We start from the raw sequence: 13837 nt of genomic DNA on the forward strand, positions 1-13837 counted from the left end.
TCCTTAAACTGTAGAACAAATAACTAATTTCTTGTTTGTGGCGGGCCCATGTGTGGCGAATCGTGTGGGATTCATGCTTAGTGAGACTTCAGCATATATTACCTCATGACATAAAAATAACAAAGAGTGCCCTTCGTATTTTTAAAACATGAAAGAAGCTGCAGACCCCAAATTAGATGTTTGTCTTACAAATAAAGAACACTGGCAGTCGCGGCCTTAATCTGCTTTAAATTACAGCTTGACTCTCAGTTTGACTGATATAAATACACACTGAAAATTGGAGCATACATCAGGGAAGCCATTTTAAGGCAACTTTGGTGAAAAAAATATGGAATTGAAAGAAGTTCCCTTGTGTTCCAAGAAAAATAAATGACCGGTTTGAAATTGCAGCTTTGGAAGATTTTAAAATTGAAAGAGTGACTCTAAGATTATACACTGTCAAGAAAGCTCTGTTATAATATTTTTACACCACAAGTCCAGGAAGAGGTTTCAACATTTTTCTGCAGGAGAGTAAAAAGTTACTTATTCTTTTCTTTAACATAAATCTTCCGTTTTATTTTTGATATAGTTCCTGGTATTTAATCGTAATAAAAAAAATGTCCCTGCCACCCAATTTTCATTCTATATGCAGTTCAAAGAAAAAGAACAAATTTGATATTCATTTGATAAAGTTAATGCACTGTGGCAAGCACTACATTGTAAAGCAAGCAAAAAGGTCTGCCACGTTATCATCTCTAGAGGAATTCTCACAAACTTTGTCTCTTTGAAATATAAAGTAGAACAAGAGCTACAGCTATAGAACATATAACAGTCCTGATTTTCTGGTAGTTCATATAATTCATCAGAGGTCACTAAGCATCATGAAATGCTGGCTCCAGTGAGCATGCTGTTATATCCATTCTCCTTTCATTCCTTCACTAGGGCCAAAAGCTATGCCGACTATTTCCTTTTTATTCCCTCTGGAATAATAAAATGAAAGGCCTCTTTTCCAAAGTCTCCCTCTCACCTCTTTTCTATGCACAGAAGTTGACACAGATTCAAATGAAGAGTGGAAATTAAACAGTACTTAGCCAACACAGTGACAGTGCCTGTTTCCTCCAAGATAAATTCTTTTGATCAGATTTTAATCCACTTACACAAGGGGCAGAAAACTAAGAAGGAGCTTTTTAGCCAAAATGTAATACACATGTGAGAAAAGAAGAAGCAGAAATTGAAGGGAAAAACTGATTTTTAAATCAGATTTTTAAGTGCCCCAAGTTAAAATAAATGAATATGTTGTCACATCTGCAACTTTACAATTCGATAAACACCTCTAGACTTCAATGCGTAAGACTCCCATATGGCACAATTTAACCGTCCCGATTTTCTGGCAGTTCAGAATGTCGATATATAGGATGTGTCCATATAATTGTTGAACCAAATGTGAGCCAACGATATTGTTGACTTCCATATGGTTCAACAATAAAGACACTTGTTTGAAGGTTACTGTAAGTCTTATAATCTACTGTAAGATATTGCCAGTTCAGGTCCAGGCTATACCACGAGCCAGCTGTGCCAAGTGCTTGATTTGGTTAGTTCACTCCTCTTGTTCATGCAGTCCCTGCTGAGAACTCTGCAGGACAATGGTAGCCTGTATCCAGGAAAAGGTTGGAGCAGTTAGTCCTTTTGGTTCATAAATGACAATTCCGGATATTAATATATAAGAAGACAAGAAGAAGATATTGTTAAATAAGTGTGTTTTGCTTAGTTAAATTAATTGAACTGAAATAAAACGGAAAATAATATTTTATTTCTTTCTAGACGTAAGACACCATACTTCTCATCCCTCCAGAAACACAACATGAGAAGATTAATTAGGATATCAGTGACTTTGAAAGGCCAAACTGACCTTTAGGGATCTTTGACTTCAAGATGCAATTTCACAGCGAAATGAAACGTTTTAGAGTGCATAAATGTCATATCGACAGCTGACAAGTCATGCTCCGCAAAAAGGGGAAATGTTTGAAACAAGGCAGAAAATAGCTATCAGAGCATTGCATGGGAAACAGTATACATTAACGTCATCTCAAGAATTTCACCAGCCTCAAGCTTTGAGGCAGCAGGAGCACTGTGGGCAAAAGTGATCTATCATACAAACAATGGCAAAAACAAGACTTAGTTCCCAATAAACTTTCTGTGGCTTGTCATTTTGGAGCCTCTGCTCTCTCATGTCCTAAACAGTGCTCCTCTGCCCTGCTGCTGAAAGAGGCCAGGGTCAAGAAACAGCACTCCTTTTTATGAAAAGGCAGCCAGCATTTCTGGGCATAACAGGCCTGATCCACTCTTCACATCCTGTGGTCACAATGACCCAAGCCAGCTGCTTACTACAGACATTCTCCGGCACTTACGTGCTAAAGCAGAATTAAACCAACAGCTGTACCCCTTCAATATTTATTGCTGCTTTTAAGTGAAGTAAAAGACAACTTTTCAGAACTGGAACTGAGGACCTACTTGAAAAGCTTGAATATGGAAATACTGTATGGTCGACTCCAGAGTGAATTAGGTTTTGATAAAACAGGGGAAAGAAAACTGGTTACAGGAAAACAAACCTATGTCAGTGTCACTTTCTAAAACCACTTGTTCACTTTTACACTTAGCAGTCTTCACTGACAGAGATATCAGTAGGAAAAGGTGGCATTCAACTGTATTTCCTTATTGTTTTGTTCTTTTCTACTATACATATGCCCGAAATACAGAATATGTAGCTGCTAATTTGCAGCTGATTGTTAACTTCCAGCTTAATAGATGCCTGTTAATAGATACCTATGTAACTCACATGGGTGAAAATGAACACTGACTTGGCACCATTACAACAGGCATCAAAGATAGTCTGGCACTTAACACCCATATGACCAAAGCTACTGATTCCAAAACAGCAGAGCTCGACAATGCAAAGGGTTCTTTCAAATCTTGGCAGTGCTACAAAATTTCATAAATATTTCAGCAGCCAATTACACGAAATTGCACACATTGAAATTTAACAAGTGGACAACTGAATAACTCATTGTCCGAGAGATTTGTTTTTAAAAGCACTTCCACTGCCGTGGCATAGACCTGCCATTATTTTTTTGTTCGGCCATTAAACGTTTAAAATCTCACGCAACTGTGTAGTAGTTCACTCCAGAGTTTAACATGATATAGACGTTATTATACAGTCCCCCCTAATCCTTTTTATTTGAAATTAAAAGCCAGTTTCTGGCATGTAAAAGGTGTGCTTTTGATTTTCCAACTCTGTATGCAAAGACCTGCGTCACACGTGGACAGGATTTTCTTTTTTTTGCTGTTATGGTCCCGCAGTTAATGTTTTGTGTGTGGCGCAGCACTTACACTGCCATTATAATAAATCTTGCAGTTGCTTTTTATTTCGTGATTTTCCAGAGCAGATTAATGAAAATGAAGCAGCTCAAGATGGGAGCAGGGTTGTGATGCTGCCTGCCGGTCGGTTCACTGGCTCTTTGTCTTTAGTGCAGTAGTGAAAAGGCTGAAAGAAGTGATATTCTAACTTGTTTTGTCTAACTATGAATTTGATCTTGAATACCTTTCAGGTTCCGAGAACAGTCTGTCTGGGAGAGGGATTCACCAGGAGAACAAACGTTCCATTTTTTGTCATCCAATGAAAACCATTAAATACAATAATGTTCTGCGGTGAAATAACCTTTTAAGTGAGTTTATTTTATATTACAGATTAACCTTTACTTGCAGGCTGAAAAAGGAAATAAGTGTCAGCTCTGCATAAGGTTATATTGATTACATATTCGTAACAAGAAGCAACTATTTCCAATATTTTACATATGTTCCTGTTTTATAGAATTAAGCCTGTTTTTTTTTTTACAAAGTTCGTTAAGGTCTTGCATTTGTTTATTGGCGAATATAGACTTTATCCATGACTTGTGTATTATTTATAGTGAAAAGGAGATATTCATTGTTCAATGTCGGGAGTTCCAATATGTCTGATTTCTTAAATGTTGGTGCAGCTAAATTACAGACATTACAAACGTGTTCAATTCTTTCCATGCCTGATTTACAAAATGTGCAGCTATTTGAGTCCATATCAAATATAAATATAATTATATAATATATATATAATTAATAATTATATAAATATAATTTAAGGGAAAGGATTAGATGGTTATATATATATATATTAAATTGTGTTCCTTTATTTTGTGAGGAACAGGGTATAAAAGTCCAAACCAATAGAGTTTTTACCAGAAAGAGCTAATAAAAATGTATTATGTACTAACTGTGATTTCTGGGCACAGTGAATTTCTAAAACATACTTAATAATTATTACATATTTAGATCATATATTTGCCACTAACTTTGTTGAAGTGCAGGATGAAAATGAGTAAATCTTGTGTATATTACTTGGCCTTTAATTAATATAATATTGGTAATTACATTGCATCAAATATGGCTTTTTGATTAGACGATAAAGGATGTGGACAACAATAATAATTTAACCGTAATCATTGTTAAGAGAATCACAACAAATTAAATATTAATCTTATTTGTAAAATAGACAAGGTAGATTTTTTTCATACAAAATGCTTCTCTACTCCATATGATAGGATTGTGTGACGCAAATTTGTAAACGAGCTAATTTCTACAGTACTTTCATTTCTCGAGTGTCTTGAGACGCGACGTTACAACCTCAATATCGCCATCTTGTGACTCATATAGGTGTTGCAAGGCAGGCTGGATTTAAGGCTGTCTCGCAAAGCAGTCTCCCCGCTATTCCGTTTTCTGTTCAAACTAATTTTGAAAAGTCCCCAAAAGATCCGAAAAGTAGTCGTTATGAAGACGTATAGTACGTTAACAAAACCACTCTTCTGAACGGGATTGTTTTTTTTACTGTAAATGTTGTTTGTTTCTTTCATGACAGGAAGCTATGCTCTAAAATGAATGAAGATCACAACATCAAAGATAAAAAGTGACAACCCCCAAAGACAATGCAGATGAAAGAGCCCTCGCTGAAACGTGAGCATTTTCAGGTACCTTGTTTCAGGGTCGGGTTTCAGCATTTCAGCATCGGCAAGGTGTTGAATAATTCCGGAATATAGTGCACGGCAGCCTTCACTTCTACTCTTCAGGATCGTGGGCGGCGTGTTTGCCAGTTCCGTGAACTTCAATTAACACCGTGCTTTTGTGTTCTCGGGACTTCGTGCGCAATGCAAACCAGGAGCGAAGACACTTAACAGACGGCAAAACGAATAACTAGCTTCCTGCTAATAAATGATATTGAGCATCCCTATAAACAAGTCTTCATTAATTTTTTAAAGAACAAATCAACAAAACTACCCCGAGACCGACGTCACAGGTGTAGCAGGACAAAAGCTCTCAATTTATCCAGATAGCGAAGACACACAAGTAATGGAACACCTTAAGATCCCATTAAAGTTTGATGGTTTGGGATTTGCACAGACCAGCCTCTTTCTAGAAAGCATCACAGAAGCACGCAGGACTATGCGAAAGTTGAAAATCGCAGTCCTTATACAGTCGGCAAGGAGAAGACATCTTCGGCGTCTATGGATATGGTAGGCCCTGTTTAATTCTGATTTAAGGAATCCAGATCATATGTTGCCATTTTCGCACAGAGTTCATTTGAGTGTATTGGGCACCTGATTACCATACTGTAGATCTATTTTTTTTGTATCCAAATACAGAAACTTTTCAAGTGATCCAAATTCTTATATCCAAATTTAAAAATGTGAAAAATACAAATTTTGATTCAATTTAGGAAAACGGCCACAGGTTCATTGAAATTATAGCAGTGAAATGCAATAGAGATAGTGGGCTTTCTTAGGAGCTATTAAAAAATACATCCCAATTTACTTTTTGCAAAAATAGTATGCCTGGATGGTCCATTTGCATCACCTTTTAAATTGATCTTCCATTTTTTACGTCTTTTTGAGTCTATGGTAATAGGAAAAAACAACACAAGAAACTCGACAGTTGAAATGTGTAGCACTTTTCAGTTTCAGAAAATCACATTTCAGAATTATTAAAAACTTGTATTGTTTGAATGTGTAGAGTAGTTGGGAATGTGGAAAAAAAACAAGACATACTTGTGACTGATTCCTACCTATATAATTCTGTGGACCATTGAACATGGCATGAAGCTAGTTCGAAAATCACAGGGAACCCTGAAATTGAGGTTTGTATGCCTGAGAATGAGGACAATCCACTGCAGTATGATGGCTGGGCCATGTGTACGAATGTGGCTCATCTTGTCTTTCTCCTTCCCTGCAGTAAGCCATGCCTGGCTGCCTCTGTGGCTTGCTGCTCTTCCTGTCCCTCTCACGAAGCACGCACACCCACCCCTGGTGCCCCGAGGGCTGCTGCTGCCCCAGCCCGGGCTCCTCCGTGCTCTGTGAAGGCCAGGGGTGGCGCAGTCTGCCCCGCTCGGTGCCGCCCAACGTTTCCGCCCTGTCCGTCGCGCGGAACCAGCTGTGCGACGTTGACCACCGCCTCCTCCCCTTCTCCCAGCTGCGGGAGCTCAGCCTGAGCCACAACGAGCTGAGCCGCTTCCCCAGGGGCCTGCCCTCCGGCCTGGAGACCCTGCTGCTGCGGGTGAACCGGATAGCCTACCTCACGGCCAGCAGCCTGAGGCAGCTGAGCAACCTGACCCGGCTGGACATGGAGGACAACCGCGTCCGCGTCATCCAGGCCGGGACCTTTCAGGGCCTGAAGCAGTTGCGGTTTCTGAGCTTGAAAGGCAACAGGTTGTCTGCCATCCCCGACTCTCTGCCAGGCTCCCTGGTACACCTGGACGTGTCGCATAACTGCATCTCCACATTAGGCCTGACGTCTCTTGCCAGCTTGGTGAACCTGCAGATGTTTAAAGTGAACAGCAACCATTTAAAATATATGCCGGACAGAGCCTTCGAGAGCCTGCCAAGTCTGAAAGCCGTAGAGCTGGACGACAACTTATGGGCCTGCGAGTGCGATATTTTGTATCTCTACAGGTGGCTTTTAAACAGCAGGCTGAAGATAGCTACTGATCTGGTATGTGCAGCTCCTCTTCATTTAGCAAAGCGGCTCCTGCTGACTTTGTCTGTGATGGCCATTTGTCCCACTTTTCTCAGGCCAAATGACAGAATGTCTTATAATGTTCTTGGTTTACCCCATAAATTGCAGGAAAGCCCCAGACAATTACTGTCAAATAACGCTCAGATCTCTTCTTCTACTCCCATCACTGGAACATATTCACTGAGTCACGCCCGTGCAGTTAAATCTAAGGCCAAACAAAACTTATCTAAAGATACTGCTTTGTATTCTCGTCAAAATCAGCAGAACCCTCAAGATTTTGCCCCACGTTACACTTTGGAGGAAATGAACTATGCGGACTGCCAAGCTCTGGCTGGGAACGACGTCACGTCTTCTGGAGCTTCGGTCACCCCCACCGCGCAGCCGACGTTCTCGGAGAGTCCCAGATGCTCAGAGGATTCGACAGGCAGCTCTTCTCTTGAAAACGTGACCCATGTGACAATAACTAGTGTGGTACTCCCAAGCGACAAGGCCAGTTTCCAGCCCACAATCCTTTACAGGCCAGTCCCCCCACATGACAAAAACGCCATCGTGGCCATCTTGGCAGTTCTCTGCGTGCTGGTTCTCCTCGTGTTGCTGGCTGTAATATTGGTGCTTAAAAAAATATTAGAGAGAAACCGGAGGGTGGCTCCTATTGAACAGTCTTAAAACAAGAAAGGCTCTGGCATGCTTTTTCCATTGGTCCAAGCAATGTCTAATGCAAACCAAACGATCACTCGATCCTAATGGTATTGTACCAATTTAGCTGGCAGGTTGTTTCACCAAAAAGGAGCACAGAAATCTGCCAAATGTCATTTTTCTAAAAACGTTTAAGAATTCCCTATCCTCAAAAGGTCACATTAATATGAGACTACAGCCGTCGTGAACAGCATTTTTCCCCAAACTCCCAGTGTAACAAACAAGTATTTTTGACCACTAGTTATCATACAGTAAGCCATTTTGAATGATTTTTTATTATACAGACTGCACACTGTATTATATACATATTGTAAAGAGATGCATTTTACAACCATTTAGCCAACACAGAACTGCACTGCCAATTTATACACTGCAAATAAACATAGTATAAAATGTGAATGCTGGCTGCAGTTTTCTTCTTTCCCGTTACAGACACATTTGTGTTACTAATGAAGATGCAAAATAATTCCAGGTATGTCCTGCAGGTCTTGGTAGGGTTTCATATATTTGTAACGTGTTGGTATCACTCCACCTGTTTCTTGTGTGTGCATTATAATGCTGCTATCAGTTTTCAAAATGTTTAAACAGAAAACTTATCCATACAATAAGATACAAATCAGAAAAAAAATGGCTGCAAAACAAGTATAATAAAAAACACAGCTATGCAATCTTCCTGACAGATAAGGCTTTTACTTCACATCAATCACCAAAGCAGCTATATTACATTGTGCGTTCCAGTCTAGAGTGATTGTGTAAAACTTGCTGTTTTCTTCGCCTTTGTAGACATTGCGATGCTTGAATGCTGGAATGAGAACTCTTTGTCTTGAATTATGTAGATGGCGCCCGTCTAATTACTGGCTTGTGCTGTTTTATCGTTGTCTTGCTGTTTCAGTCTATAGTCAGCTAAAGCAGCTTTAATAGCATCTTCAGCAAGCACTGGCAAAACAAAGAAGAAACTGTTAGACTTGTCATGGTCAATACCTTCAATGAAAGGCAACACTATTAGATGTGAGGTGCTCTAAAACGAATATGAACCTATCAGTGTCTAAAGTCAATGCATTTGTTTCTTAGTCCAAGACTAATGCTAAACAGGGTCTATCTAACAATCTACATTAGCAGTCCTGGACCAGTACTAACTTGAGTATGGGAAATCAGCCCTAAAACCTCACCGTTACAGCTGATAAAAAGTTACAATTTTTAGCAATTTTAGGAGACGAATGAAAAGATGGTGACGGGGTCTTGCGCTGAAAACAAATTAGAAACAATAGTGCATTAACATACTTGAGCAATGCAGTTTGACAGGGGGAAGGCTAAGTTCTTTGGCAATTTCAGTGTTCTTGATTTTAAGGGCTTCGTCAATCTGCAAAGAAAGAGCAAATTCAATGATTAAATCCTTGCAAATAAGATAAATGTCCCAAAAATGATCATGGAAGAGGTAAAAAGTAAAAACACAGTTACCTACCGATTTGCCCTTAACCCACTCTGTCGCCAAAGAACTGGATGCAATTGCCGACCCACAGCCAAATGTTTTAAATCTGGCATCAACAATCTTCCCCTGCTCATCCACTTCAATCTGCAAAGACACGGGGCCAAATTCAAGGCCAGGGTTTACTAAAAACAGTGAATACTTCTCATCCAAAACTTAAGCTTAATTTAGTTTTTCTCAACCGCAAACATCCCATATGAGCGCATGTCTCATGTGAGTCGCAAGCTCATCTGTTAATGGCCACAGATACCAAGAACAGTTTAAAGCTTTAAAAGCTAAGCACCTAACACTTTTTGAATTTATCCTGACAAAGTACGTGTTAAATATAATTGGATGGTAGCTGTAATCAGTTAAGGTCACATTATCATAGCAAATGTGGCAATCACAGTAGAACAGTAATGTAAAGGGTGTATCATGCACAGGTAACTGCACAACTAACTTACTTGTAATTTCATGACATCGCCACACGCGGGCGCTCCCACTAGTCCAGTGCCAACATTCTTCGCATTCTTGTCGAGGGAGCCCACGTTCCTGGGGTTCTCATAATGATCCACCACCTTTAAAGACAAAAAAATGTCCCTGGTTTATTCTTCTATTTCTTTATTGCAATCGTGACCCCATGGGTGGAAGACTTTAAAGGACACCATGGTTATTTCAGTCATGATTAAAAAAAAATTAAGAGGAGTCCCACTACCTTCCAAAACAAAAACCAGCATAGACTGTTCCACTGAAAAACAGCCTGATTATCTTGTCATTCGTACATTTAAAAACCTGATCCTCACCCCCACCCTACAACAGATTATTCTGAGCAGCACCAAGTCACACTTTCAGGGGGTGGATGGATACTGGACTATACTCTATTAATAAGGCCGCAGGTTGACAAAGTCGAGCACTGAAATGTGCACATCAAACAGCAGGTTAAGGTTCACTGATGAACCTAATGGGGCTTTAATAGATTATGATTAGATTAACAGACACAAGATTATGATTCCTGTAAAATGTGGCATCTGCGTGAAACTGAGAGTAACTATTTTTAATGGTGACCAGCAAAGAAAAACCTTGCATAAGTGTGGGTAACATTTCACACAACCTGATCATTATAGTGCAATTGGGCCCAGCTAATTTTTCCCCCAATGCAATATAGTTTACAGTAATCTATGCTTAAAAAAAAACATTTATAAAACTAGATATTCACAAATTTGAGTGAAAAAAGTCTGGGTCCCTGTCGCATACCAAGTATCTGAATCTATTAAAAAAAAATCTCAAGGTAATTCTCAAATTCAGACATGATCCATCCATTTCCTAACCACTTTGACCTGCACAGGGTTGAAGGGGAGCAGATGCCTGTCCCAACAAGCAATGGAGTAAGGCAGGAGACTCCCTGGATGAAGCCAATTAACCTACCAGTATGTTTTGGGACTGTTGGAGGAGACCGAGCACCTGGAGGAAACCCATGTGAATACAGGGAGAACATACAAACTCCACACAGACAGCAACACAGGAGCCCCAGCACTGTGAGGCAGCAATGCCAACCATGCCACCATGCCACCCCAGTCCAGACAATACTGCCTCACAAACAAACGTTAAGAAAAATATTAATCACGTTTGTCTAATCATTATATTGTGGCAAAACAAGTAATAAAAGGGTAAATCATGAATCGTTCTTGGAAAGAACACTCTGAATGAGTGTCATTCCTCTCCGAAAAAAGCTTGCAATCGGTTTTTGAAGTTCATGCTTCGGCAAATTGGGCCAGATGTTAAACATGTTGTTACTCGTTTCTTGTGCCATCATCTTTTGTACCCTGCAAAGGAAGATCACATAACTCAGGTCATGTCTGGGAACGCTTACCCAAGGGGCTTAACAACTTAATGCAAATGCCCATTTTACCACACACTGTAATCCAGACAAGGCTGTTCATCTTCCGCTTGGCAGAGTGAAATCACCACCATATCAGTGACAGACAAAAGGTGGGTTAATGCTAGCCAGCACAAAAACAGCTTAGCTCTAAGCACGGTATAAACATTTAAGTGACCCAGATTTCTTCTCACGAGTGTGGCGGGTACTTAAATGTGCTGTTGTGACACAATCTCGGAGCCTGATCTTGTCTGATCTCAGAAGCTAAGCAAGGCTAGACTTGGTCAGTACAGGAACCAGAGTACAGTAAGCCTCTGAGGAAAAACTGGGTTGCTCCTGTAAGTGGTGTTGGTGGACCAGTAGGTGGTGCTCTTGTGACCAAGGGTGCAGAATGCACAACAGAAAGTGCCAGTCTTTCAATTAATTGGTTTAATGTCTCATTCAACAGGTGAAGCATCTCTGATCCTCCATCTGATCTACAGTACAGTGGAGATGTTTGTGCAGAATGGCTGCTGCACTTGATCCACATGGACACTGCACACCCACAGTGATGTATGAAGTAAGTCCCCTCATGTTCATTGTGGTTGACAAGTTCTAAATGTATGGAATTATTAATGATAAAGAAGGTCTTAAAACCATCCATTCCATTTACAAAAAGGAACTTGATAATGCATGCCCCAAACACACACATGTAAACACTGCTGTCTAGGTCCACACATGCACATGCGTTTGGAGAATACATTTTTAATGTGTTAATGTGTACAATTTAATGTGACCAATACAGTACAGTATATACAGGCTGTATTAATACTAAATATTGCTCTTAAAAAGCTTACTAACCCTTTGTCATCTGAGTTTTATATGCATTCATATTTTGTGTTCTCTCTCATATCTTTCTTAAATATGCTTTGTTGAGCAACCAAAGCTCAAAAGAGCTGTAGGCAGTAAACTCCAGTAAGGCAAGAGAGAAACCGTGCCTCCTGCTTTTTTCTTTAAAGATCATCAGAAAAGGGATGCACTGAAATATGAAACTGCTATACAATACTGTTGACCTTGGGGTAGATTTCATTACTAAAACTAAATGCTATACAAACTAAGTATAGCCCCTATTTTGTATAAAGCCTATACAACCTATTTCTATAATGCACACAGGAACTAGTAGGGAAAAGCACTATCTGCTCTCGTCAGTTAATTTGTTAGCGAGCAGGGTATTGTAGGAGACAGCTCGATGCCCGCTGTATGTACCTTACAATACCGTTCTCTCAAACACAAATTGGTTTAACTGTTGACTGGATCAAAGCGATTTAAGTTTTCGAAAAACTGCAGAATAGAGCAAGTCATCCGTACAGTCATCTCGCCGCTACGCGCATAGCGGCATTAATGACAGCATAACAGCGCGCCGTATTGCATGATCCAGTCCAAACGTAAGGTAAAACGTTTCAAGGCGTTTTTTAATGTCTTGAAAAATTCTAAAGGCAAACGTATCGCTTATCGAATACAGAAGACACGGAGAGTTCATCGCCCTGTCATTACAGTCAAAACAAGACCCGACCCAAAGCCGTCACACGAGGTGACATTAAAAACGACGTTACAAAACAAGAGTTTTAAATTCCACCTGGAATCGTATGGCCAGTTCCCACAGCTTCTTCTTTTTGTAGGTGTCGTTTTCCAAAGCGTGTGTTTTTCTAAAACGCAGTTAAAAGTTACACCAGAAAGGAACGCCCCCTGTAGGTATCCCATTACGACATACGCACAAAATAAAAAAAGAGTCTGGATCGAAAACGGTGAGAATGCAGACACCTGGTCGGCAGCGGTGAAAGACGACCCCGTTTCCACGTTACCTTTTTGTGATAAGGGAACGACACGGTGAGTTCCGGCGCCGAAAGCCTTCTGAAGAAAAACAGCGGGGAGCAACACCGCTTCACCATCGCCACCGCCATCTTTCCAGCACGGATGCGAGACAGCAACTGTCCCGAGGCAGCCGGAGCGAGCGCATAAACACCTTCCTGCTCGCGTGCGTAACGGGGGGGGGGGGGGGAGGAGTTGCGTCTAATACCCCCCCCCCTCCCGCACACGTTTTGCAAAGGACATTTCTTTCGTGCAATATTACCTAAGCACTTACATTCGAAACATCACAAACACACCAACACAATTGACGGATATTCATTTTGTAACTTATCCTGTTCAGATTCGTAATGAACTCTGGCAACGTTTGGATCTTTTTGGAGACCCTTTCTCCACTTTTTTTTGTATTATTTTATGCTACATTCAATTTAGAAAAAAAAATAAAAAAGGGTACACCTATTCTTTTCCATCTGCCAATCCGATTTATTGTAAAGGAAAATCAACATAGCAGGAGGAAATGAATGCTCAAAAGCTTATGAAACAGTAGGCTTACACAACCTTAACTTAACGTGCAAGTCTCTTTTCTTTTATCAAGAAAACTGGGATAGTGAGGGACAGTGACATCTTAATGAAAGTCCGAACTCCACATACCGTACTTAAAAAAAAATATATTTTATTAATGCTGTATTAATTGACCGTGTATTGGACAAAGCCGTTACTGAAAATTCAAGGTTGCCCGGTAAATGGTTGAATGGAAAAATATTTACGTGTAAAATGAAAAATAATGATGTAGTTGTCTGGTGTATATTTATTCACTCTATGTTATTCGTAGGGGGTGGGAATTTTTGAACTATTATTACGGTAACACTCCATCATTACTCGAA

General features: G+C 40.1%; 2 protein-coding genes across 2 annotated transcripts; one reads left to right on the forward strand and one right to left on the reverse strand.

Moving 5' to 3' along the window:
- The first annotated feature begins 5530 nt into the window (after window positions 1–5530).
- On the forward strand, window positions 5531–7760 carry LOC148819047 (trophoblast glycoprotein). Its single transcript, XM_088935829.1, has 2 exons — window positions 5531–5576; window positions 6292–7760. The coding sequence occupies exon 2, from the start codon at window positions 6298–6300 to the stop codon at window positions 7735–7737; it is 1440 nt and encodes a 479-aa protein (XP_088791955.1). The 5' UTR covers window positions 5531–5576; window positions 6292–6297; the 3' UTR covers window positions 7738–7760.
- A 264-nt stretch (window positions 7761–8024) lies between these two features.
- iscua (iron-sulfur cluster assembly enzyme a) lies at window positions 8025–13752 on the reverse strand. Its single transcript, XM_088935830.1, has 5 exons — window positions 12950–13752; window positions 9697–9810; window positions 9230–9340; window positions 9049–9127; window positions 8025–8703 (listed from the first exon to the last, which is right to left on the reverse strand). Exons 1-5 carry the CDS (start codon window positions 13046–13048, stop codon window positions 8615–8617), a joined length of 492 nt encoding a protein of 163 aa, XP_088791956.1. The 5' UTR covers window positions 13049–13752; the 3' UTR covers window positions 8025–8614.
- Between the last annotated feature and the right edge of the window lie 85 nt (window positions 13753–13837).

Source organism: Atractosteus spatula, chromosome 17, assembly GCF_055471065.1.
Source record: "Atractosteus spatula isolate fAtrSpa1 chromosome 17, fAtrSpa1.hap1, whole genome shotgun sequence".
Taxonomy (NCBI): Eukaryota; Metazoa; Chordata; class Actinopteri; order Semionotiformes; family Lepisosteidae; genus Atractosteus; species Atractosteus spatula.